Source organism: Protopterus annectens, chromosome 6.part0 (assembly GCF_019279795.1).
Source record: "Protopterus annectens isolate FY-2018-M chromosome 6.part0, PAN1.0, whole genome shotgun sequence".
Lineage (NCBI taxonomy): Eukaryota > Metazoa > Chordata > Ceratodontiformes > Protopteridae > Protopterus > Protopterus annectens.
Window position 1 is genome coordinate 52,520,716 of NC_056737.1, and position 27,633 is coordinate 52,548,348.

At 39.9% G+C, this 27,633-nt stretch overlaps 1 protein-coding gene across 1 annotated transcript in view; it reads left to right on the forward strand.

Annotated features, from left to right (window-relative positions):
* LOC122804153 (N(G),N(G)-dimethylarginine dimethylaminohydrolase 1-like) overlaps positions 1-27,633 on the forward strand; it is a 335,801-nt gene that overhangs the window by 286,461 nt on the left and 21,707 nt on the right. Inside the window, exon 4 of the mRNA XM_044073842.1 lies at positions 4,364-4,483. Coding sequence (XP_043929777.1) covers positions 4,364-4,483 — 120 coding nt within the window. The remainder of the gene's footprint in view (positions 1-4,363; positions 4,484-27,633) is intronic.

Sequence of the window (27,633 nt, forward strand, 5' to 3'; positions counted from 1 at the left end):
ATGTAGAAAACGAGAGATTTGTTTCCCAAATTTTTAGAAAGGAATCTTCAGTAGTATTTTGTATTATACTAGTTCCCATCTGTTTAAACAGAAAAGGGCAGTCCTAAAAGGACAATTCATGAGGGCAGCCTGACTGGTGACCACCATGGTGTCCTTCTTGGATGAATGTGAGGTACTGAAGAATGTTTTTAAAATGTGTGTACCCACCCCATTTGGTGACATCATGATATAAATAATTATAAGAGGGAAAGAAAGCATTTTGTTATGATCTTAAGTGATATAAAGAGGATAACATCAACTGGAATGGATATAGAGGAACAAAATATAGGGGATAATCAAATGCTGTATGTTGAATATAACATCAATGAGGGAAGAGACAAAAACAATTTTAAAAGTTCCTTTATTACTATCTTCTGTGTAGACAGCAATATAATAAAAAGTATTCTAAATAAAACGAAATATTTTAAATAATGAAAAGGGTATTCATGGGCATATGGGGGTAAAACTATATTGTGTACAGGGGAGGTAGGAATTTGAAGGATATTTTAGAAGTCAAATAGTTGAAAAGTGGCTAAGGTTAGATGAAGAATTGTGTTTTTTGTTCCTATTGTTCAGAAGTTTATGAAACTATCTCTTTTGTTGTTAATAATGAGAAAATTAATGTAAAAAAAGTATACGTGCAATACAGAAGGTGAGGTGTATTGTGCTATTTGTTCAACTTGTTCTTGCTTTTATGTAGGAAAAATGGAGAGGAAATTGAAGAACAGGGTTTATGAACATTTAAGACATATAAAGTTGAAAAAAATGAAAGAAATGCACTATGTAAAAATCTTTCATTAAAGCCCGGGCATGTTTTAAATTTATAGTAATTGAATCTGTACAGAAGAATATAAGGGGTGGTGCTTGGACACTCCTTTTGGAGAGATGTGAATTGGTCTGGCAAATGCATTTGAATGCAATACATTGGCCTGGCCTGAATGATCATGTGTCTAATAAAAGTATTTTAAAACTTTAAGCATTAAAAAGATGAAGTTATGTTTTATATGAGACTAAAGGAAATAATTCAGTGTAAAATAAATGTTTTAAGGTGTTATGGTTTTTAAAGTAAGAATATGAAGATAAAAAGGAAGGGCGTGTGTCAATAAGTAAAACTGTGGTGTGATTGGCTGAATACAGGGATGTGTGTTCAGCTGATCATGAATAGTAATTAGACTGATTATAAAAGGTTCTTTGGTTTGTAAGGATTTATCTGATGAAGTTTCTTAATTTTGGAAAAGACAGTGCTTATTGTTATGTGTTTTTAAATATAAATAATAAATAAAGTGGGTGGGAGGTTGGCAAAATGGTTATACTTCTCAACTGTACAGATTTTCGCAGAATGTTCAGATTTTTGCCTCATATTTTTGGTGTGTTCCTCCTAAAATTTGTACCTTTCTGTCAAATAGGTGAGGAGTGAAGTCATTAAATAATGACAAATTGTTGAGTTTAAGACTCCACATCCTTCAGAAAATTCATGTTGATGCAAAACCTATTATTCTATTAGCTTTCTAAGTTTGTTAGAGCAGTATTTAAAATATGTCCCTGTTTGTCCCCCCCTTCATTTTAGGCTTTGTCCAGATTTTTTGCTCTAAGAGGTTGAAAGGTATGTAATGGCTAAAGTGTTACCTTATAGACACAAGGTGCAGGGTTTGATTCTGACATGGGGTCATTGGCTAGGCTTATAATAGCCCACATAGGCAGTTAGCCTAGTATTGCTGTTTGAACCTATGAATGTTAATGGAATGGCTTGATTTGTTTGAACTGCTCAATCGTTGAGGTCATTGTGATTCTTGTATTTGAGTTTTGACCATTTTGGATTTGTTTATAAAATAAAATGTTTTTGCTTATTTATATGTATATACTTGCATTTGTTTACCAGAAAAGTCTGACTTCACCTAAACCCCTTTTCAGCTGAAGCCTGGGGAAAAAAAAGCTCTACACTGAGCAATAACAAAAACATAATTATTAAAACTTGAAATTTGTGTTACAAAGTAGAACAAATAAAATAATGTGAATACTAATTCATTACATTTAAAGAGAATTGTGGAAGCATTTTTGAAGATAGGGTTTACTCTGACAAGGTGAGGATGTTTTTGACATGTGTAGAAAATGTTCTAGAGCTTTTCTCCCAAGACCTCTACTGGGGCATCCTAGTTATCAAATTATAAATAGATAGATATAGATACACAAAAAGCATGTGCATTTGTTTCTTTTCAGCAAATGTACACCACTCGAGTATTACACAGATAAAATATTAATTTATTATTTACTCTATTATACAGTATAGTTCCTTGCTTTTATATGACCACCAGTATGTGCTCAGTTGACTTTCAGTCACCACATTTAAGTCACACTTGTCTTTAGATAATCTATTTATCTATTTTTCAATTATAGTTGAGATGGTCAGCATACCTGTGGTATGTTGGAAGTCTGTTTTCACTTTGCTTTTGAGCATATAATTCATATTCCAAACCTGTAAAATACAAGAGTACACAAGCAGCCTACACTGCATAAAGCTAAAATTGTGACTTTTTTTCTGAATGTTGGAAATGTGGTTCATATGGTGTACATATCAGAGCAAGTATAATCCCACTGAAAAACAGCTTGCACTATATAATTAACAACAACATTAATCACAGAGGTGAGACTGGACATCAGTTTTAAGGACTTGCACAGAAGCTGAGTGGAAGCATCAAGAACATGCAGAAGGGAAGACACCAAGAATTTATTTGGACTGCTGGTTGGAGATTGTCTTCCCTATCAGGAGTCGATATCAGAGTACAGACAGAAATAAATAAGGGGGTCCTAAACAAAAGACCAGCACTGGTAGAGTTTTTACTAGAATCTAGAACAGAAGCTGCGATTAAAAAAGTAGTAATTAGTAGAGCATATAAATTATTGCATGATAACTATAAGAATCAATCAGAGGAGCTTTGAAAGGAATGGGAAAAGAGACTGGATAAGGAATTCACACATAAACAATGGTGGGTATATGTATATCTCCCAAATATGCAACAAATTCTAGAAGATTTAGGATTTTTGCCTGGAAATATTTACATAGATATTTTTATACCCTGAGTAGACTCCAGAGAATTTTTCCTCAGGCAGACAGCAAATGTTGGAGGTATGAAGGGGAAGAAAGAGGTAATTGGGAACATATTTTCTGTGAGTGTGGTGAGTTGGCGGACTTTAAGTATTCCCTGCGGGATGCACAATCAGAGATGCTGAGTGGGCAGATAGGTCTGATGAGGGAGATGATTTTTCTGAGCTATGATACAGAATCGGAATTGCCTAGACATGGTAAGGCCTTGCTGCGTCTAATAATGGTGGCTGCCAAAAAAGCAATTACTAGAAAATGGAAATCAAAATCTAAACCAGCTATACTGGAAGTAGTGAATATAGTAACAGAGATAAAACAACTGAAGTGAGATCTTTAGAAAAGGGTAGCAGCAAACTAGACTGGAAAAAACGGAAATCGTGGGAGCAGTACATACAAGGGAGGAATGAGGTTTAAAAGGTGACAGGACTTAAATGAGCTATGTAATGTTTGAATGAGAAAGATTGGGTAGATAAGTGATGTATAATGTTTGCAACTGGGAGTGTATCACTTTAGTTTGTGATGTAAAATGCTTGCAACAAGGATTGTATCAGTGTTATTTTTCATTTATATAAATGTATGATTGTCTATGTAGTAAGTGATGGTTTACTAAAGATGTTTCTTAATTTATGGAATGTTGCTTAGGATATACGATATATAACAATATATGTGAAGTATAATTTTTCTTGTGTTAAAATAGTTTGATTACTTTTATATGGATGCAAATTTGCCTATGTCACAAGTGATAATTCAATAAAGTTGTTGAAAAAACAAGAATACACAAATGTCATTCTGGAGCATGACAATATTAATGTGTAATCAGGGCCCATTTTGTGGCACTGTGTCAGTTGTTTGGAACTACCATGGATTTTAGAGCAGCTGTAAGGCCAGCTTATCCTCACAGCTGTAACATTTTAATAGCTGACAGAATGCCTAATAAAGATTCAGACAGTGTAGATGGCCAACAGTGAGATCATTACTATGACTGCCTTTGAGAAATGTGTACCATGTGACATGTACTTCCTCTTGGAAAACTCTGTTTATACATACATACAAACAAACACACAACATGATACACTACAAAAGGATACTGGTTTGTAGCAGTAGTTTCACGTGCTGCATTTTAATATTTCACTGCATGTCATAATCACTTTTTTGAACTGTTTCTATATATAATTGTTAATGTATACTACCCATTGTTGTAACATATTTTGTCTTCATACACAGGACTATGCTGTCTCTAAAATACCAGTAACCGATCGGCTACATTTGAAGACCATTTGTGGAGCTGCAGGACCAAATGTGATTGTCATTGGAACAGGAGAAGCACCACAAAAAGTCCTGAAGGTACAAACTGTTACAAGGAATATTCTAAATTAAAAAACATGAATACATGTTCTTGATGGTTATGCCAAAGTACCAATTGTACTTCAGCAGAATTTATTGCTATAAATGGCAGGTAGTTCTTCCTTTGGTGAATCATACTATACGTCGGTCGGCATATACCTAGAACCTTAGCAGTGCATTTACCCCCAGATCAGTGCTTTTTACTACATGTATGTGTTTTGTGTGTGAGACTTTGTCCACACACGTGAACGTGCAACACTGTGTTGTCACTCTGATAACTCAGGTTTGAAACCCAGCAGTATTTAGTAAAGAATTTTTAACACATTGGGTACCCCCTGTTTAGGTTTTCTCTGTATAGTTATCATTTGATTTTTGTATGAACCTCTGCCACACACATTTAACATATAGGAACTGAGGTAAAACAAAGAAAACTGTTTGTGGTTATGATAATAGTTAAGGTGTATACCATATAGACACAAGGTACAGGGTTCGATTCTCAGATTTTGGAAACATGGCTAAGGTTAAGAATGCTCTCTTGGGTAGTTAGTCTAGTAATCACCTATGAACAAGAAAATCAAATACCTGTGTCCCATTAGTTTTTTAACTAAAGAGTCATTTCACTTGGCTAGCAGAGCAAAAAGCAGGGCAACTAGCTATGTTCCTTGCACTGTTCTTAAAACCCCTTCAACAAACAATTAAGCAGTTAAATAATAGCATTTCTTAGGCTTCGGCACAGTGGAGAATTTTGTTATTCATCTATGGCTTTTAAATTTATTTCACAAGTATTCAATTCTGTCTTCTTTGAGTTAATGATGTTTTAACAGAATAAAGCATTCTTTCAGAACAATAAATGAAAAAAATATAGTACAAACAGGCATTTGCTGTTCTCTCAAAGCAAATCAACAGGCAGTAAAAATTTATATTGTAATAAATACAGTGCTAAATAGTTCAAACTTCATTTCACGTAACTCACAAGAAACTATAAAAAAATTATAAACTAATTATGTAACAAAACAACAATTAAGTCAAACCCAAATATTCTTAGTTTCAACATGCTGCAGAAAAATGCAAGCAGTAAGACTAGTTATATATCCAGAGCTCAAGAAATTATTAAATCAGCCCCCATAATTTGTTTTAAGTAAATCACTGTTAGTCTTAAAATGTTACATGGTCTAGAAAGAATGAGAAGAGACCCACAATAAACTCATAAATACTAGTCTTGAAGGAGGATTTTTTCTCCTTTTTTGGTGTACATGTTTATTTCACTGCAGCACCATTACAAGCTTTGCAAATGCAATACAGGATAAACCCCAACTGCACAGAAGACTCACACCATAATCTTTTTCAGATTGTTAGGATCTATTATACTCTGTTTTAAACTTACCTTCTTTTAACAAGACATTCTCTGAGCAAGGATAGAATCATAATTCAAGTGATTGTTTCTGGAGCGGTGGAAGGATAGCTTTAGCCTCACTAATGTTCTATATTAAATGGAAGGTACAAACTTTGGTAGGCCATGGAACTACATTTTGGGAGCAGAACATAACTTTAAAATCTTCATATGGCTTTTGTTGCAGACTCTGTGACAGTTACTTTGCCTTCTTTTAAATTGTTTTCATTCTGTTTGTGGCCTTTGGAAGCCATGGATTAAAGAACTGCATGCAATACAGTAAACTCTCAGTTAACGGGAACTCAAGCAACCAGAAAAAAAAAATCGAAGAAATAAAGTACAATTTTCATGTGTTGCACTTTCTGTTTACCCTGCAAAAACATACCTTATGTTTTTAGAGTTTTAAAAAGGAAGATAAAAATAAATTCCTTCTCTCCCCAACCTAAGAACAAGTCAAACCAAACAAATAGTATAGGGTACAGTATTACTCAGGCCTATTTTTAATAGTAAATCTCAAGCAACCAGAAACTACAGTTATCTGGCATCTACCAATCCCAATGGGTGCTGGTTAACTGAGAGTTTACTGTAGTGCAGAATGTGTTTCACCAGTTACTGGTATAGAGGGTAGCAATGTGTTGTTACCTACTTGTTATGCCACTCTTCTGTGTGACCAATGTCTCCAGCCTCCTAGTCCATTTTCATAGAATCTGATGGCTTTGTTCCTGCTGCATCTGTTTTTGTTGTTGTTGTTTCTTTTTACAGTTACCCCCCCCAATCTGTGTACCATTTGACTGAGTTTTTGATTTCTCAGTACATCACTTTGCACTCAGGAACTGAGACTGAAAGGCATGGATGCATTGATAGAATGTGGGAGTGGCACTGGGTAGCACTGGGCATGTTACACTGTGTGACTGTAGCAGATTGTGGGAGTGGTACTGGGTAGCACTGGGCATGTTACACTGTGTGACTATAGCAGATTGTGGAAGTGGTACTGGGTAGCACTGGGCATGTTACACTGTGTGACTATAGCAGATTGTGGAAGTGGTACTGGGTAGCACTGGGCATGTTACACTGTGTGACTATAGCAGATTGTGGGAGTGGTACTGGGTAGCACTGGGCATGTTACACTGTGCGACTGTAGCAGATTGTGGGAGTGGTACTGGGTAGCACTGGGCATGTTACACTGTGTGACTATAGCAGATTGTGGGAGTGGTACTGGGTAGCACTGGGCATGTTACACTGTGCGACTGTAGCAGATTATGGGAGTGGTACTGGGCAGCACTGGGCATGTTACACTGTGTGACTGTAGAAGATTGTGGAAGTGGTACTGGGTAGCACTGGGCATGTTACATTGTGTGACTGCAGCAGATTGTGGAAGTGGTACTGGGTAGCACTGGGCATGTTACACTGTGTGACTATAGCAGATTGTGGGAGTGGTACTGGGTAGCACTGGGCATGTTACATTGTGTGACTGTAGCAGATTGTGGAAGTGGTACTGGGTAGCACTGGGCATGTTACACTGTGTGACTATAGCAGATTGTGGGAGTGGTACTGGGTAGCACTGGGCATGTTACACTGTCTGACTGTAGCAGATTGTGGGAGTGGTACTGGGTAGCACTGGGCATGTTACACTGTGTGACTGTAGCAGATTGTGGAAGTGGTACTGGGTAGCACTGGGCATGTTACACTGTGTGACTATAGCAGATTGTGGAAGTGGTACTGGGCAGCACTGGGCATGTTACACTGTGTGACTGTAGCAGATTGTGGAAGTGGTACTGGGTAGCACTGGGCATGTTACACTGTGTGACTGTAGCAGATTGTGGAAGTGGTACTGGGTAGCACTGGGCATGTTACACTGTGTGACTATAGCAGATTGTGGAAGTGGTACTGGGCAGCACTGGGCATGTTACATTGTGTGACTGTAGCAGATTGTGGAAGTGGTACTGGGCAGCACTGGGCATGTTACACTGTCTGACTGTAGCAGATTGTGGGAGTGGTACTGGGTAGCACTGGGCATGTTACACTGTGCGACTGTAGCAGATTATGGGAGTGGTACTGGGCAGCACTGGGCATGTTACACTGTGTGACTGTAGCAGATTGTGGAAGTGGTACTGGGTAGCACTGGGCATGTTACACTGTCTGACTGTAGCAGATTGTGGGAGTGGTACTGGGTAGCACTGGGCATGTTACATTGTGTGACTGTAGCAGATTGTGGAAGTTGTACTGGGTAGCACTGGGCATGTTACACTGTCTGACTGTAGCAGATTGTGGGAGTGGTACTGGGTAGCACTGGGCATGTTACACTGTCTGACTGTAGCAGATTGTGGGAGTGGTACTGGGCAGCACTGGGCATGTTACACTGTGTGACTGTAGCAGATTGTGGGAGTGGTACTGGGTAGCACTGGGCATGTTACACTGTGTGACTATAGCAGATTGTGGAAGTGGTACTGGGCAGCACTGGGCATGTTACATTGTGTGACTGTAGCAGATTGTGGAAGTGGTACTGGGTAGCACTGGGCATGTTACACTGTCTGACTGTAGCAGATTGTGGGAGTGGTACTGGGTAGCACTGGGCATGTTACACTGTCTGACTGTAGCAGATTGTGGGAGTGGTACTGGGCAGCACTGGTCATGTTACACTGTGTGACTGTAGCAGATTGTGGGAGTGGTACTGGGTAGCACTGGGCATGTTACACTGTGCGACTGTAGCAGATTATGGGAGTGGTACTGGGCAGCACTGGGCATGTTACACTGTGTGACTGTAGCAGATTGTGGAAGTGGTACTGGGTAGCACTGGGCATGTTACACTGTCTGACTGTAGCAGATTGTGGGAGTGGTACTGGGTAGCACTGGGCATGTTACATTGTGTGACTGTAGCAGATTGTGGAAGTTGTACTGGGTAGCACTGGGCATGTTACACTGTCTGACTGTAGCAGATTGTGGGAGTGGTACTGGGTAGCACTGGGCATGTTACACTGTCTGACTGTAGCAGATTGTGGGAGTGGTACTGGGCAGCACTGGGCATGTTACACTGTGTGACTGTAGCAGATTGTGGGAGTGGTACTGGGTAGCACTGGGCATGTTACACTGTGTGACTATAGCAGATTGTGGAAGTGGTACTGGGCAGCACTGGGCATGTTACATTGTGTGACTGTAGCAGATTGTGGAAGTGGTACTGGGTAGCACTGGGCATGTTACACTGTCTGACTGTAGCAGATTGTGGGAGTGGTACTGGGTAGCACTGGGCATGTTACACTGTCTGACTGTAGCAGATTGTGGGAGTGGTACTGGGCAGCACTGGGCATGTTACACTGTGTGACTGTAGCAGATTGTGGGAGTGGTACTGGGTAGCACTGGGCATGTTACACTGTGTGACTATAGCAGATTGTGGAAGTGGTACTGGGCAGCACTGGGCATGTTACATTGTGTGACTGTAGCAGATTGTGGAAGTGGTACTGGGTAGCACTGGGCATGTTACACTGTCTGACTGTAGCAGATTGTGGAAGTGGTACTGGGTAGCACTGGGCATGTTACATTGTGTGACTGTAGCAGATTGTGGAAGTGGTACTGGGCAGCACTGGGCATGTTACACTGTGTGACTGTAGCAGATTGTGGAAGTGGTACTGGGTAGCACTGGGCATGTTACACTGTCTGACTGTAGCAGATTGTGGAAGTGGTACTGGGCAGCACTGGGCATGTTACACTGTGTGACTATAGCAGATTGTGGAAGTGGTACTGGGTAGCACTGGGCATGTTACACTGTGTGACTATAGCAGATTGTGGAAGTGGTACTGGGCAGCACTGGGCATGTTACACTGTGTGACTATAGCAGATTGTGGAAGTGGTACTGGGTAGCACTGGGCATGTTACACTGTGTGACTGTAGCAGAATTGTGGGACTGGTACTGGGCAGCACTGGGCATGTTACACTGTGTGACTGTAGCAGATTGTGGAAGTGGTACTGGGCAGCACTGGGCATGTTACACTGTGTGACTGTAGCAGATTGTGGGAGTGGTACTGGGTAGCACTGGGCATGTTACATTGTGTGACTGTAGCAGATTGTGGAAGTGGTACTGGGTAGCACTGGGCATGTTACACTGTGTGACTATAGCAGATTGTGGAAGTGGTACTGGGTAGCACTGGGCATGTTACATTGTGTGACTGTAGCAGATTGTGGAAGTGGTACTGGGTAGCACTGGGCATGTTACATTGTGTGACTGTAGCAGATTGTGGAAGTGGTACTGGGTAGCACTGGGCATGTTACACTGTCTGACTGTAGCAGATTGTGGGAGTGGTACTGGGTAGCACTGGGCATGTTACACTGTCTGACTGTAGCAGATTGTGGAAGTGGTACTGGGTAGCACTGGGCATGTTACACTTTGTGACTATAGCAGATTGTGGACGTGGTACTGGGTAGCACTGGGCATGTTACACTGTGTGACTATAGCAGATTGTGGAAGTGGTACTGGGTAGCTGTGGGCGTGAGACACTGTGTGACTGTAGCAGATTGTGGAACTGGTACTGGGCAAGCACTGGGCATGTTACATTGTGTGACTGTAGCAGATTGTGGAAGTGGTACTGGGTAGCACTGGGCATGTTACATTGTGTGACTGTAGCAGATTGTGGAAGTGGTACTGGGTAGCACTGGGCATGTTACACTGTCTGACTGTAGCAGATTGTGGAAGTGGTACTGGGTAGCACTGGGCATGTTACACTGTGTGACTATAGCAGATTGTGGAACTGGTACTGGGCAGCACTGGGCATGTTACATTGTGTGACTGTAGCAGATTCTGGAAGTGGTGCTGGGCAGCTGTTGGCGTGAGACACTGTGTGACTGTAGCAGATTGTGGAACTGGTACTGGGCAGCACTGGGCATGTTACATTGTGTGACTGTAGCAGATTATGGAAGTGGTACTGGACATCTCTGGGCATGTTGCACTGTGTGACTGTAGCAGATTGTGGAACTTGTACTGGGTAGCACTGGGCATGTTACACTGTGTGACTATAGCAAATTGTGGAAGTGGTACTGGGTAGCACTGGGCATGTTACACTGTCTGACTGTAGCAGATTGTGGAAGTGGTACTGGGCAGCTGTGGGCGTGAGACACTGTGTGACTATAGCAGATTGTGGAACTGGTACTGGGCAGCACTGGGCATGTTACATTGTGTGACTGTAGCAGATTGTGGAAGTGGTACTGGGCAGGTGTGGGTGTGAGACACTGTGTGACTGCAGCAGATTGTGGAAATTTGCAATCAATAAAGTATTTCCACCTATTTGAAAGCAGCAGAATACACAGCCTGATAGTCTGTGCACCATGGACAGAATAAACATTTTATATTTTGTATGGATGAAACACGAATTTGCAGAATACAGGTGGGACTTATGACTGATACAGGTCTAGGGTTTCTAAGGTTAATTTGTGCCTCTTGTGGAAATCTGAGATGCTGATAGGTCAGACATAAGAAAGTGCACAAAAACATGGATATGAACAGGAATGTGTGCTCGCTCACACACACACACACACACACACACACACACACACACACACACACACACACACACACACACACACACACTCTGATAGTTGCTTTTGCATGTATATATTTGCATAAGGAAACCCCTACAGGTTATTAAAGTCCATCTGGTCAGGTATGGTTTCCCCAGTCTCAGTTCCCCGTAGTTTTATATTTATAATGTAACTACAAGCCTGAAGTTTGACGCAGATGATTAAAAGCTAGGAGAAGTACACAAGAACACAATATAGAGAAGTCCAGAATAACATAATTATCAATTAGTAGTGCATGATACAATATAGGGACATTAACAAGGAATATAAATTTACATTCAGTATGGATGACTGCAGTGGAAAACATCGAGTACTGAATTAGAAATTGCTGCATAATATTTATATATCATACTAGTTACCATCAATATTGGAAGATAAAATTTATGCTCATCTGAGATAGATTTTGGTACAGTTTGTGACATTGCAGAACTCGTCCCCGGACTAGAAAGCTGCCTTCATTTAACAATATTTCTCTCTGATCCCAATACTGCACTCATTCATGATCACAATACTGCACTCATTCAATCAGCTAAGAAAAAACTACTTTGATTCCTACACTGAGCTAACAAACAGAGCATCATTGCACTATTCTCAGTTACTGATGTTCAAGAAAACACTCAAGAGACCATCTGTTCAAAGAAAGTAAAATGCAGATGCTATAGGTGAATGGGTAAAGCAGTGGTACATTAGTTCTTAGATTCCCCAGTACTGGTGGTTCAATTCCAAAGTGTGCAGGTTTAGACTGTTTGATACTAATTTACAACAATGAGTGATGCAGATGGTAATCCCCCTTTGTTGTACAGCCATGCAACATCCACTTGCTGTTTCCTTGTCAACTGCACTTTAGTATCATCTCACAGTGCCGTGAGCTGTGCATTATTCTTACGCACAGTCTGTATTTGTAACGAAGCTTACATTGTATGTTTAAGCATTAATAATAAATGCATTCTTGTAAATATTTTTATATTTTACTTATTCAGTGATATGCAATCCTTAAGTGCCTTAATGGCAGTACTTTTTTTTTCTTTGTATTTTTAATTGCCTTTCTTACTTGTTATTGTCTGTATATTGTGGTACAGGTTATGGCTGTAAGGGATCCATGAACCAGTTCACTTACCCAGTTAAATAGTATAAATAAATAAAATTGTTTGAGAAGCAACTGGTGCTATGGCAGGTGTGACAATCCAGAAGGTGAAACATGGTGGAGGGTTGACCAGAAACTGTGGATCATAATTTCTCTGAGATTACTGTAAAACAGAGGGTACCTTTGGTTTCAGTAAAGGAGTGTCAGTGATGTAGAATTTGGTGTAAATTATTATTTGTAGTGGTTCTTTGACTGTTTTCCCCTACAAGGATGCAAACGCATAATTCTTATTAGGAAGCAGTGGATATTTTTCAGGGTTTGCCTCCAGTGCTGGACTACATGAGCAAGGAAACTTTGGTGTAGCAGCCATGGAAAAATAACAAATGTCCATAAACTGTTGAACCGCAGAAGAAATGGCACAAGAGGATGACCCAGAGATCAATAGCACAGTGGTTCCATATTCCCTGGGTGCAGCAGGTTGGAATGAGAAAATTAACTTGGCAAACTGAATGATTTTAGAGTATGGAGGTTTGTTGATGTTATCTTGGTTATCAAAATCTAAGACTAGGAAAGAATGAAAAATGTTTTTTGTAACACTGGTTTAGGTAATGGCATAGGGGTGCATTTTATTCTGGTGCTTGAGTTATAGCATGGCATGGCACCCAACTGGTGCTTTACCTGGATATTACCTGTCTGAGTTTGCTCAAAGGCACTGCATCTCAAATTTTGGTAAACGTTTTGAGCTAAGCGCTATCTTGACGGATTATACAGTAAAGGATCATTACTATTCAAAAATGAGCAAGTTGGTTGGACAGCCCAGCAGACGTGTTTGTTGTAAATTGAGCATATACCAATAGAAATAAGTCCATCAGCTGAAGACTTTCTATTGGCATGTGCTGGATAACAAGTGATGAAAACCTCTTTTACCAAGGACAGAGTAAAATGTAAGAAAAATCAAGTAAGTTCTACAAAATGTAATTAACAGAAACGTCCCTGATTTTCCTCATATTTTTGCGCTCTCCCTCTTAAAATTTTTGATTTTTTTTAAAAGAGTACCAAAAAGAAAAAAGAAAAAACAGCAACGGAGATGTTCTTTTCTCCATTGCTTCTCATGCACTGCACTGATGTGCAAACATGAGACAGTAAGTCCCATACGTATACGCAGTATGTCAGCAAACAGAAGTAAACGTGGAAAAAGACCAAAGTGCTGTTATACAAAGTCATTATATAAGAAAGGTAAGCAATGCCTTCCTTAAATAATGTTATTGTATAACAGCAATAACCCACTCCTGGATGTGGGTACTACAAGAATTACCCACAGGTGGCTTTATTTAATCACTCGAGCTATGCGTTTGTGTCAAACCATGCCAATCATTGGTAAATCCTGTGAGACCCACACCCACGTATGGGTTACTGCTAAAGTATAATTCTTTGAATGTTGTGGCATGCATGGAAAACAAATGCAAATGACTGTTTCCTACATTACATGAGTCATCCTAGAAGCTTTGTTGTTAAAATGCATGGAAATAATAAGCACAATGTTTAAAGGTGCTGACATTTCTGCAATGAATAAGACTTTAATACAGCTGAGTGTATCTGAATGCAATGGCATGATGTATAGCTGTTAATATGGCACAAAATAGATTAGATTGGCGCAAACTGCTGATGTCCAAATATGTTTAGTCAGTAACTATGCAGTCAATGTTTAAATGTTACAGCATTTATGGAGTCAATTATTTGAACTTAGTAGTATGATTATAAAAGATTTATGCTTTTCATAATATGCACAACTTATAAAAATGTTTTGAACCTCTAATGTTCATGTTTTTAGTTAGTAAGTACAGAGCTGACGTTTGTGCTACTGTACATAGTAATTCTAGAACTATATTAGTGTAAGGCCACTACCTGCACTTTTCACAAACTCTCTTCGTGTTTATCTGTTATGTTTACTTAATGTGTGATGCTGTAAGTGAAAGATACTTTTCAGCACATTGGAGTGCGCTTACAAATTCTTTGCTCAATGCAGCCTAGCTTGCCTCGCAGACTATCCCATGGTGTTTTAATGAATTGGTCCAGTTGATACAATGGATTCCTTTCAGATAAAGAATTACAGATTTGGGTTCAGATAAAGAATTACAGATTTGGGTTGAAATGTGCATCCTGTAAAGGCAGACACAGTAGAAAATGACTCTTTGATGTGCTATGGAAACTCTTATTATTTCTGAAATGTATATCTCACTAAATTGAATCCATCCAATCATCACCCCTTTTTCCCCACATGGGACTAGGGTGCCACTTTAACATTGGCAATCACCTACAGCCAATGTTTACACCGCCGGTTGGCTAACTCTACAGTGGTTGTTCTTCCACACCACACAGTTGCACATACGATCCCACTTATGGACATTTTAGAGTGTCTAGTCCACCTACTGCATGTCTTTGAAATGTGGGGGGAAACCAGAGCACCCAGAGGAAACCGATGCAAACACAGGGAGGATGTACAGACTCAACACAGAGGGCACCCAAGCCGAGAATCGAAGAGGGGAACCTGTTGCTGTGAGGTGACAACACTATCTGCTGCACCAAAAAACAGAGACTGTGTCAGAATGCCAAAACACCTCAGAAATACTGAATGTTTATAGTTGTATATGTGTGTGTGTGTGTGTGTGTGTGTGTGTGTGTGTGTGTGTGTGTGTGTGTGTCTACATGTACATACGTGCATTAGTACTACAGTTAGGGTTGAGTTTAGGGTTAGCATTATGGCTAGGACTGGAGTTAAGTTTAGAGCTAGGATTAGGATTAGCACATATAATTAAGGTGGTGTGGGAGGCACCACACACATATGACATATTGTAGACTGCTTTTATAAGTTTGGTTCAGAATAGAGGATTTGTGAGGTCTCCAGGGTGATCCAGAGGGCAGAGGTGTTTATGTTTATCAATACTTTTATAATGATGGGCACTAAGATTTTAGTTGTACCCTCTAGGGTTTTCCTGTTGAGGATGCAGCTTCAACTTGTCATCCATTCAGAAAAAAAATGGTATGTTTAAGCTTAAATTCCTATTTTCTATTTCTTATTTATTACATATATTCTTACACAAATGTTAGGCTGTAATTAACAGGACATTGTTGCCACCAGGCTGTACAAAGGTAGTCAGTCAAGCCACTGTGTGTTTAAAATAAGTGGAAGAGAGATTTTTTTTGTCACTCTGCAATACAAGGTGATGAAGGCCCGATGACAACCCAGAAAACCTGGGTTTGATTAACAGACCTAATCCCTGATGAGTCAGATGGGGTGTCGGAATGAACAGAATTTTGTCATTTTACCAAATCTGAGGGAAGGAAACAGATTTTTGGTTAGGAATATTGTGTTTCCAACTGGCCCTGCCACAAGTAATTTGAAAGGCACTGTTAAACCATGCATTGGCAAAGTTCTGCAATGACATTAATGAACACTGTGTGTGTGTGTGTGTGTGTGTGTGGGGGGGGGGTGTAAAATAAAAAAAATCTAAACCAACAAGAAATGATGACTCTTGATCCAGTTAGCAGTATGCCTACAGCTGCCATTAGGGAATTGAAGAGATTAGAAGGGCAAGAAAAGTGTCCAGAGCGGGGAGGGTCAAATATCTGTATCTATATATCTATATCTATATCTATCTATCTATATATATATATATATATATATATATATATATATATATATATATATATAAAATTTATGTATATGTGTGTATATATATATATATATATATATATATATATATATATATATATATATATATATATATATATATATATATATATATATATATATATATATATAGGTCTACTTCAAATTATCGAATTATCACTTCATCGAGATGACATTGCCAAAACTGCAGAACATCAGACAACAGTAACATTGAAAACTAACCCCAGGAAAACAACCAGTAAACCAACATTAAAAAAAAAAAAATGAATCCACCAATCCAGCAATGTGGGGATCGAAGACCCCACAACCCTCCCTAACTAAATATACTAACTCCGAGATCACACTGCAGAGGGGAAAGGGCAAAGTTCACCAAGGAAACCAAATGGTTCTTTTCCCATGGAAAATTTTCGAGGTTCTTGGGTGTTCAATATTCTGCAGTTTCATCAATGTCTTCTAGATAAAGTGGGATTAAATGAAGTAGTAATTAGATACTTTCACGTAGACCCACATATTATATATATATATATATATATATATATATATATATATATATATATATATATAATATGTACAAAAATAGATAATCAGCAACAGGACACACAGACAAACTGTACAACTGTATATTAATAATTGCTGACAGATTTATTGAAACAAGCCGGCCAAGCACTACTGTGAGATTATAAACATTTTCTTTATCACACAGATCAGTGTCAGATGCAGTGCACTTCCTCATCTGACTCAGATTACAAACTATCCACCAAAAAAGTCTTTTACAACCACTTTTATAGTTTCAAATCTTTGTCCTTGATAAAAACATTCTTCTCCACAGAAAACCAGTTCTCAGCATGCCAAAATGTTCTTTCGTTGACAGGATAGTTTCTAAGTCTTTTCTGCCGTGTTAGCCATTTCCCTTTAGAAAGTTCATTCTCTTGAATATCTGTATACATTCATCTGTTTATGATATTTTAACAAGCCACTATTGTTAATGCCATTTGTTACAAAAACATTACAGAAGTATAATACTTTTTGTTCTACACAAGCACATTCCATTAAGCCAATGCATATTTCTTTTCTGCACTAGTAGATGTTATGTCACATGGTATTTCTAAAACATTACACTGTTATGATTACCAAATCTCTGTTACTGTGAAGGAAAACCAGTTTTACCAAATTATATATATGCTTTCTATCAAGTACATGTTATTGCCATGAGGGAAATAAGTTTAAATTTATATAATTCTATCAATTCCCCCTTTTTATTTTGAAAACCAAAAAATAACCTAAATCAAACTTTGAATCTTGCAGAAAAATCATGCCTCTATTGGTTATGTTACTTTCTTTACCACCTACATTAGTTACAAAAGATACCTAATTGACAGTTTTTTTAATGCAAAGTTTAAAACACATGCATGTTGTTATGATCAACAAAATAATGGCTACTATAGCAATTAAAACTGTGATAATGTTTTTTTTTTTACCATTCTGAAAATAAGCCATTTAAACAATCACTTCAGTCACTGATGTTCTTCATGTTTCACTGTTGCAGTCATTTCATTTGGGTTATCTGCTTGCAGTAGCACTCAGTCGGCCTGATTGACAAAGTCTTGGGTCCTGCATCGTTGCTGTCCCTTCTTCCATGACATCAGGTCATCAGGGGTATAAAACATGCAGCCAACACCATTACACCAGTCTTTCTTGCTGTGCAGTGCCCAAAGCAGAAGCAGTTCGCAAGTGCCGGTCGGACGATTCCTGAAATTTTCATTTTCGAGTTTCAGAACCGAAGTCTTCAACTAAAGCTAAGTACCCCTTTGGGGAAACTTTTTCTTGCTCCTTACTGATGTCAGTAAAAGTTAATAATTGCATTACTTGTGGAAAGCAAATACTTCATAAAGATTTTCATTCATACTGTATTCCTTGCCTAGGCCCTGACCACGACGTACCTTGCTGTAGGTTTTGTGCTTTATTTAATCAGTGCACTATCTGTCGTTGGTATATTTTTGCCTCTAAATATTTTGGTTCTCGGTTTAATTATCCAGAAATGTCATCGGTTAGCCATCTGACTACCGGGATTTCGAAAAAAAGGTAAAGACAAAGACAGGCCATCGAGGTCAAAAACTGCCAACGATGCTTCTCCTAAGCTAGTCGCCAGTTCGCCAGTACTCAGTGAGATACTTTCACAGTCCCTGATACCTGTTACTTCTGATTTGCAGGCATCTACTGAGACCCATTCGGAGTCTGGTATGCCTGCCGCGAGATGCTTCAACTATGGAACCCGCGGATGTCTCTACCATGGATGGGTCCAGAGCCACTGTGCAGGCACCGGCTTCTGAGGGTGTATTCAGGCATATGGACTTGCATATTAAACTGATGCCTCCTTCTTCATTTAGGCCAAAATCTCGAATCATGCCTAAAAAACCAACACCCAAGCCACATGCTCAGGCCTCTATGCCTAAAAAACAAATGATAACAATGGCTGAAGATCTTATAACTCTAATAAGGGGAAGCCAATCTCCCCCCTTCTAAGAGACCTAGGACTAAAGTTGTTTATGGATCTTCTGACCAGGATTCTGATTTTTCTGATTCTTCTGATGATCTGGATTTGCCCTTATCTATTTATGAGGATTCTGATGCAGAGGACTCTATTCCCTCTGCTTCCCCTCCAGAGGATTTTTCTTTTGGTGAAACCTTAGATACTCTATGGGAGTATTTCCACTGGGAAAGCCAGGATTTTTCTGATTCAAAAAGTGACTTAGGGATTTCTTACTCCTGCCTCAGGATAGGCCTTTAGTTATTCCTCCTGTACTAGACATTGTTGATGATGCCTTTTCAGAATCTAGTTTGGCCCCTGATTCTTTGCCTCCTGCTCCCAGAAAACCTGACAGATATTACAGGGTTCCTGATTCACACAAGTTCCTTTTTAAAAATCCTATTGCGGATCCAGAGACTATTTCACAGGGGCCCAATTCTAATGCTAAAAATCCTACCCCTTCTGATAGAGACTCCAGGGCACTGGATAGAAGGGGTAAGAAGGTTTACACTTCTGCAACCTTGGCCATTAGGGCATTAAACTGCCATTTTCATATGTTAAAGTATCAGCAACATGTTATCGGATTGCTTAAACAGAAAATGATGTTGATTCCTGACTGTACGGAAAATAAAGAATTACAGGATTTAATGCATTCGGCTGAACAGGTTGGAAAACATACTTTGCAATGTGGATTTGATTCATTAGAGGCCTCTTGTAGGGCTGCTGTTACTGGGTCTGTGCTCAGAAGGCATGCTTGGCTTAAGGAGCAATCTTTGCCTAATCATGTTAAAGCTAAATTGTTGGATGCTCCCTTAAATCAGGACCACCTGTTTGGCAACAAGGCTGAGGAAGTTCTTAAAAAGATGGAAGATAAAGCTATATCTATGCAAACTGTTAAAGATTTCTTACAAGTTCAGCCTCCTAGATTTAGTAGGCACTGGCCCTCTAAGAATTGGTACTTTTCATTCCCTTCCAGGTCTTCTCAAACCAAACCCAGACACAGCAGAAACCCCAGGTTTCAGTCCCAGAGGACACAGAAGACTAAGCAGTGGGGGGTTTCCGCAGCCAAATCTGGGAGTAGTAAGACCCCCCCCCATGGAAAACTGTCTCAATGACTTGCTTTTAAAACTTCCAAGCACTTCCCTACTGAATGCTCCTTTAGGCGGAAAGATTGGTCTGAAGGCCAGAAACTGGGAACTCATTACCCAGGTCAAATGGGTTTTAAATATAGTGTCCCAAGGATACAGATTTCACTTCCACACCTTACCAACACCATGCAGGTGGCCAGATCTACCCCCAAATCAGTGGGCAGAGGCCCAAAATCAAGTACTCTCTTAAGCATGGGTGCTATTCAGTTGGTACCAGAAGAGGGAAAGAGACAAGGTTTCTATTTCAGACTTTTTCTGGTACCCAGAAAAGGCAATACATGGCGTCTTATCCTGGACCTTTCTACTCTAAATACCTTTCTGGTGATTCCAAAATTCAAGATGCTGATTCTTCACCAGCTGCTTCTTATGCTAGGCAAAGATGCATGGTTGGCAACACTAGACGTAAAAGAAGCATACCTGCACATCCCTATCAGAGAGTCTTGCAAAAGATATCTATGCTTCAAAGCAGGCTACATGCACCATCAATTCTCTGCACTGCCCTTTGGCTTATCTACTGTGCCCAGGGTATTCACAAAGTGCCTAGCTCCAGTCATTGCATTCTGCAGGCAAAGAAATATTCAAATACATCCATACCTGGACGATTGTCTAATTCAGGTAGAAAGCCAGGACATACTTTTGAATCATCTGGCCTTTGTTCAAAGGGTACTGACTTGTCTGGGGTACACCATAAACAAAAAGAAATAACACCTGGTACGATGTCAACATATTATATTCCTGGGAGCAAGCTTGAATACAACTTCCCAGATGGCTTTCCTCACGCCAGAGAAATTGACTTATTTGACAACCTACTTCAAACAAGTGGCCACAAAAACCCAGTTATCTGCAAGGCAAATACTGCAAGCCTTTGGGTTTATGGCCTCCTGCATTCTTCTAATTCCATATGCAAGGCTGCATATGAGGAAACTGCAATGGTATCTCAAAAGCCTATGGTGTCAACATTCACAGGATCTAGAAGCTATGATTCCTATCATACCTTGCCTACACCTAGAGTTCCTTTGGTGGGCAGAGGCCTGCCACCAAAACAAGGGACTAACATTCACACTACCCCCTGCCACCCAAACCTTAACAACAGATGCATCAGACTATGCAGGGGGGGCTCAACTGGCAGGGAAGTGCATTCAGGGCAAATGGAACCCAAGTCAAATGCACCTACACATAAATCAAAAGGAAATGTTAGCTGTACAGAATGCTCTGACAGCCTTCGAGAACCACATTCTTCCAGGACAACTAATGGTAAAGACGGACAACAGGTGGTCATGTGGTACATAAACAAGCAGGTGGGTACACATTCTTACCCCCTCTGCAGACTAGCCATGGCATTGTGGAACACAGCCATGAGCTACCAAGTGAATCTACAATCTCAGTTCCTGCCAGGAAAACTAAATACACTGGCAGATGGACTAAGCAGAAACCTCATGGACCCACGAGTGGAAACTGGAACCAAGGATTTTCAACATGTTGACAAGCAAATGGGGGAGCCCAGATATAGACCTGTTTGCCTCCCCCCAGAACCATCAATTGGACACATTTTGCACAAGGATTCCCCACAAACTAGCTTGGAAAGTGGATGCTCTATCCTTCAGGTGGAAAACCCTATCAGTTTAAGCCTTTCCTACTCTGCCTCTGCTTTCCAAGGTACTACTAAAGATCAAACAGGACAAGCCAAGGATGATTTTAATTGCACCAGAATGGCCATGCCAACACTCTGGTACCCCCTCCTTCACAATGTGTCACGCTTGGCCCCATGGCACCTGCCTCAGACTCCTTCCCTGTTGTCTCAGCAGGAGAACCAGATTCTGCACCCTCAGCTGCAAACCCTGATGGATATCATTTTAGAGGCTAGGAGGAATAGTACTAGAAAATCTTATGCTGCAAAATGGAAAATATTTTGTACCTGGAACCAATCTCAAGGGATGAGCACAGCAGTGCCCAATTTACCTCAGATTCTACAATATTTGACTGAGATGATTCATAAGGGCTTGTCCTTTTCCTCCATCAAAATTCATGCTTCAGCCATTTTAGCTCATTATAGCACAGAGCCTCCCCTCTTCTCTCACCCACTGCTCAAGCAGTTCCTCAGAGGGACCAAAAATTTAAGGCCACCGAGGAGAGCTCCAACTCCAGCCTGGGAACTTAACTTTGTCTTGGAGAAACTCACTCTTCCTCCTTTCGAGCCAGCTGCTACTGCACATTTAAAATTCCTTTCATGGAAAACAGCTTTCCTTTTAGCAATCACTTCTGCAAGAAGGGTATCTGAGTTACAAGCCCTTATGGCAGTGGAGCCTTTCATCATCTTTCATGTGGGCAGGGTGTCCCTCAGAACCAATCCATCCTTCATGCCCAAGATGGTATCCAGTGTGGGTCTTAATCAGTCCATTCTTTTGCCTACCTTCTTTCCTAACCCACAGAACAAAGGGGAACAGATACTGCACTCCTTAGATGTGCACAGACAACTTAGATTCTACTTGGACAGGACTAAACCTCAAAGGAAATCTGAACAACTGTTGGTGGAATTTGCTGCAGGGACAGAGGGGAAAGCTATTTCAAAGCAAACCATTTCAAAATGGATAGGCCACTGCATTCATTTCTGCTATAAGCACCATGAAAAACCTATCCCACAGGGCATCAGACCCCATTCAAACAGGGCTGCATCAACGTCTACAGCCTTTCTCAGGGGTGTCCCTACAAGGGACATCCTAGAAACTGCTACCTGGAGTTCTGTACATACTTTCACCAAGCATTATCATTTGTCAATTTTGTCTAAATCCAGAGCTAGTTTTGCCACTGCAGTCTTGCAGGGCCTTATAGCTGGTCCTAATTCTATTTAAATTCCTCCTCCCAACCTTAGCTTTGGCAATCTACCCAAATGTAATGACTGCAACAGTGAAACATGAAGAACATAGTACAGTTGTGTACACTTACCATAAATGTAGATGTTCAAATGTATTCACTGTTGCAGTCCTGGTTACCCTCCTTCCAGCCCCCTTTCTTCGTTTGGCTATAGCTCTACTCTCACTTACTGTGCTCAAAAAGCTTTTTGGTGTATTTGCTTTTTTGTTGGAGGTATATCCTTGTATTATAGATTTAATTGCTTCCCATTAGGGGGGCACCTGACATCTGGGGCAAGAAAAACGGATGTAATGGCGACGGCTGCATGTTTTATACCCCTAACGACCTGACGTCATGGAAGAAGGGACAGCAACCAATGCAGGACCCAAGACTTTGTTAATCAGGCCGACTGAGGGCTACTGCAAGCAGATAAGCCAAATGTAATGACTGCAACAGTGAATACACTCTAACATCTACATTTATGGTAAGTGTACACAACTGTACTTTCCCTGTAGTCTGTTTGTATTTGTGCATTTTTCATAATGAAAGTAGATACCATTTTGAAAAAAAAACAGTTTGAGTAACCCCTTCAATGATTTTGTTTATCTCACTGTCATTTAGCAAAGTCTCGATTGTTAAATGTTGAGTTTGATCTATAACTCCTGAGAACATTGTAAAATTGTCTGTCTTATTCCCCAGTAAATGGCCAAAACCTGTTTAATGCAAGGATGGTATCCTGTTTCTACAGGAGTCATTTTTCTGCAACAATAAGTAACCTTCTTAACTTAGTGCCCATTCCCTGAGATGCCTGTTATGACCAAGGCTGTAATAACACCACTGAGAGTGTGTCCTTCCCTGCTGCTGCTTGCAAAACTAAAGGTAATTTACTGGTGGGAGTTATCAGCTCTGTTGCCTGTGCAAACTTTGGCTTTAACATTTTAAATGCCTTTCCTACTGTGTGACTCCATTATAGAGTCAATTCTTCTTTTTGATCTGCTTTATGCAAATCCAGAATTGTCAAAGGCTTTTGCAATTGCAGAATGCCCTTCACTCTTTCCTGATAAGGCGCCCTCCCTGTTGGTCTGATAATGATTTTTAGAAATTTTACTTCTTATGACAAAAAACGTATTTTGTCTTTAAGTTTGAACCCTGACTCTTACAACTGTCTCATAGCTTTTCTCAATTATGACATGTGTTCCTTTACAGTCTCTGACTGTGATGAATAACCTTGTCATCTTTACACACATTCGGTAAGAATGTCGCTACTATCTGATGAAAAATGACAGGACTGTTCTGAAAACCCTGAGGTAATCTAGTCATGACATACTGTTGATTTTCAAAGGTAATGTACTCCCTTGTACCTCCTACTGTGATTGGAACTTTAACTTCCCAGAGTCGGTTTTTGTTTCTGCCCATAAGGTCTGAAATTTTTTCTCCATGGTATTCCAAATATCACTTTGTTCGTATGTTAGGGGCAATGCTTTATTTCCTTTACTCTGTACTAGGCTTATTGCCATGCACTGTTGGGTTAACACTCAGTTCACTTTCATTCCTTACATTGCCTTCACCATCATATTGCTGCAGTTCAGTATCCCTTCTTGCCTTATTATGAAACCTTTGACCCCTCTGTGTTATCATCCTGCAACTTTTGCTTTTCCTTTTTGACTTGTTTTTCTTCTGTGTCCCTTGCAAATATTCCTTTCTGTATCTGCCTATTTTTCAATTTTCTGTAGTATATAAAGTCCTGCTTGATATGTCCCAGTTTTCTACAGAAAAAACATGCAATTTGTCTATCATCAGGGCTTCCCATAGCTGGAGGGGCTGATGCCACTCTCAGTACATCCCTGTTCTCATCCTGTCACCTTCATCTACTTTTTTCACGTTCTACAGCACTATTTCAAACCCATCTTCATAAAAAATGTTATGATTAAAAATATCTCCATTGTCACTCATTACTCTCCCTTTGATTAGCTTATGAACACACTGCTCTAATGTGTTTCCTCAGAAATATACTTAATGTCACCTGATACTCTTTTTTTACTTGTTCCAAAAATGCATGTATAACTGCATAAACTATTACTATCTACTTTTACTGTTTTTAATTCAGCTTTCTGAGCTGGCCTGTAATCTGATCTGGTGTGCTTGGTAAACTGCAATTTCTGCATGAAATATGAATTGATCTAATTCTGAAACTTTACTTGTCTGCCCTTTATACCAGTATAACATAGGAGTTGTACCTGTGGCTTAATATGTATGATGCACTCTTTTCATTCATGAGATCTGAACTTTTGACTCTACTGTCACATTTAAAATGTAGCATTGACTTTAAATTTTACATTCTGTAAATTAGTAAAAAAATTCATTTGCCAAATCTGTAACTGTAAACCCTTTATCCTGCGAATTAACTTGACTGTCCTTTCTGATATACCTTACACAACATAAATGCATATGGTTACTCTTTTTTCCTAACTGGCCACACCCAATATGTCTTTCTGAGCCCCTTAGCCATGTCAGCTGAACTGGCATTTGTTTTATCTTTAACCCATAAATCTGCATGTTTCTGTCATAACCAACTTTTTAAATTCTGTATATTTCACAAACTACCGCATGCAAATTGTTACAAGTGGCATCTGTGTGCACTGCTCTACATTCTGTAGCATCCTTCTGTATAGCAACATCAGCCTTAGACAAAATCACTAAAATATCTTGCATATACTTTCTAACCTGTATGTCATGTTTCTTTAACACTGGCATGTGTTTTTCATTAAGTTCTGTGAGCTTATCTTCCAGCTGTTTGTTAAAAGCATCCCACTACAAGCAGTAGGTCTGAAACATTTCAGCTGTGTCTACAACCTGTAAACTTTAAGCATGATTTAAAATTGACTGGAATTCTCTATAAAAGATAGAAACTGGCATTACAAAACAGGGGAAGCCACCTCAAGCAGTAGACCCGTAACAAGTAGGGTACCCCAGGGATCGGTCTTGGGGCCGCTGTTACTCAGGATATGCTTCTGTGTGGTGCAGGCCAAAACCAGTGGACTATGGCTGACCAAGTTTGCAGATGACTGCAAACTGGGTGCAGTCATCAATTCCCCAAGCTATGTGGACGCCCTCCAAGAGGGTATCATCCAAACAAATGACTGGTCCCAGAAACATGGTCTAAAGCTGAATTCCAAAAAATGCATCATCATCCCCTTTGGGGAGAGTGACATCCCCACATATAATCACATTAATTGCAATGTCCTAAGTACACAATCAGTAGTGTGGGATTTGGGCACCCAGATTGATAGCAACCTGACTTTTGACCACCATGTTGCTTCCATTGTAAGGAAAGCTTTCTACATGGCCCACCTCATAAGTAAGGGTATCTCATCCAGGGGCAAAGAGGTCATAACATCCCTGTATTCTTCCCTTATAAGGCCAATTATTGAGTACAATGCCCCTTTCGGCATGTACCTCACAAAGCACATGCAGCAGCTGGAGAAACCACAGAGGTTCCTCACCAGGAGAATCCAGGGCCTCAAATAGCTATCCTACACAGATAGGCTAAAAGCCCTGTCCCTCTACTCAGTTTCATACAGACTCCCCAGAGGTGGCCTCTGGCATACAAAGCAATTTCAGACCCCACCTTGATGGGACTGCTGCATATCTGCAAGTCAAGCTCCACTCCAGCAACCTGAACACGTGACCTCAACCTGGTCTGTGATATCAATAGGACTTGTTGGCAGGACAGATTTGTGTCCCAGAGACTCCACCATCTGTGAAATAGACTCCATGTCCATGTCAAGCAGAGTACCTCATTATCCCTTTTTAAGGGCAACCTGGATAACTGGTTGAGAAACAGAAAATACACCCCTGGGGTTCCACCTGTGTCCCTGCTGGACAGAGGCTTTGGGTGCTTACTTGTCTAAGCATGGGCTAAACTCTTGGCTAGGCTTATAAGGGCCTCAGGGCCAATAGCCTAGTAACCTCCTATGATCTTATGTGACCATTTTGACTTGTCCTGCATAGTCTTTACTGACAATTTCTGTAATACAGTTTTATGACATGTTAAACAAAAACAAGGGTATTTATCTCCACAGTTAAGGCACTTAACTTGAGTTTTATACTGTTGTACATACTGATCAAAACAATGAATCCATTTAGACACATAAACCTTTTCACTTCTATTTATACCAAACAATGCTGTATTACATTTAACATCACTACTGTCTTGTTTATACCACTGATGTAATAATGTCCAAATTTATCAAGAGTCTGGTTTAAGTCTATGGCCACAGAATGTGTGCATTTAACACTTATGTCCTTGTGAGTATCCATGTTATTTCAGAAAGAGACTTACCATTTTCAGAAATGGCTAACAGGTGATCAGGCTGTAGACTAAAACTGCAAACTGGAAACTCCCTCTCTGTCAAACATGCTGGTGAACGTCTCAAAAGTAGATGCAAACATGAAATATACTTTCACCCACTTGATACTTCTGAGCTGTTCAGTACTGACTGTATTGAGGTTGGTGCCAATAAAATATTAACTAGTGCTTGTTGTAATTCTTTTACAAATATTTAAAATGTACGAATTAAGTCTGGCACACCACTGTTAAATTGAATTATCTGCAGCAGGTACACAGACAAACTATACAACTGTATATTTGTATAATAAGAAATTTATTGAAACAACCGACCAACCACTACTGTGAGATTATAAACATTTTCTTTATAACACTGATCACTGTCAGATACACTGCACTTCCTCAGCTGACTCAGATTACAAACTGTCCACCACAAAGTCTTTTACAACTAATTTTATAGTTTCAAAACGTTGTCCTTAATAAAAACATTATTTTTCCATACTGAAGCCTTCTTTGTCTGCATCCTTATCTCAGTCCAGAGAAAAAC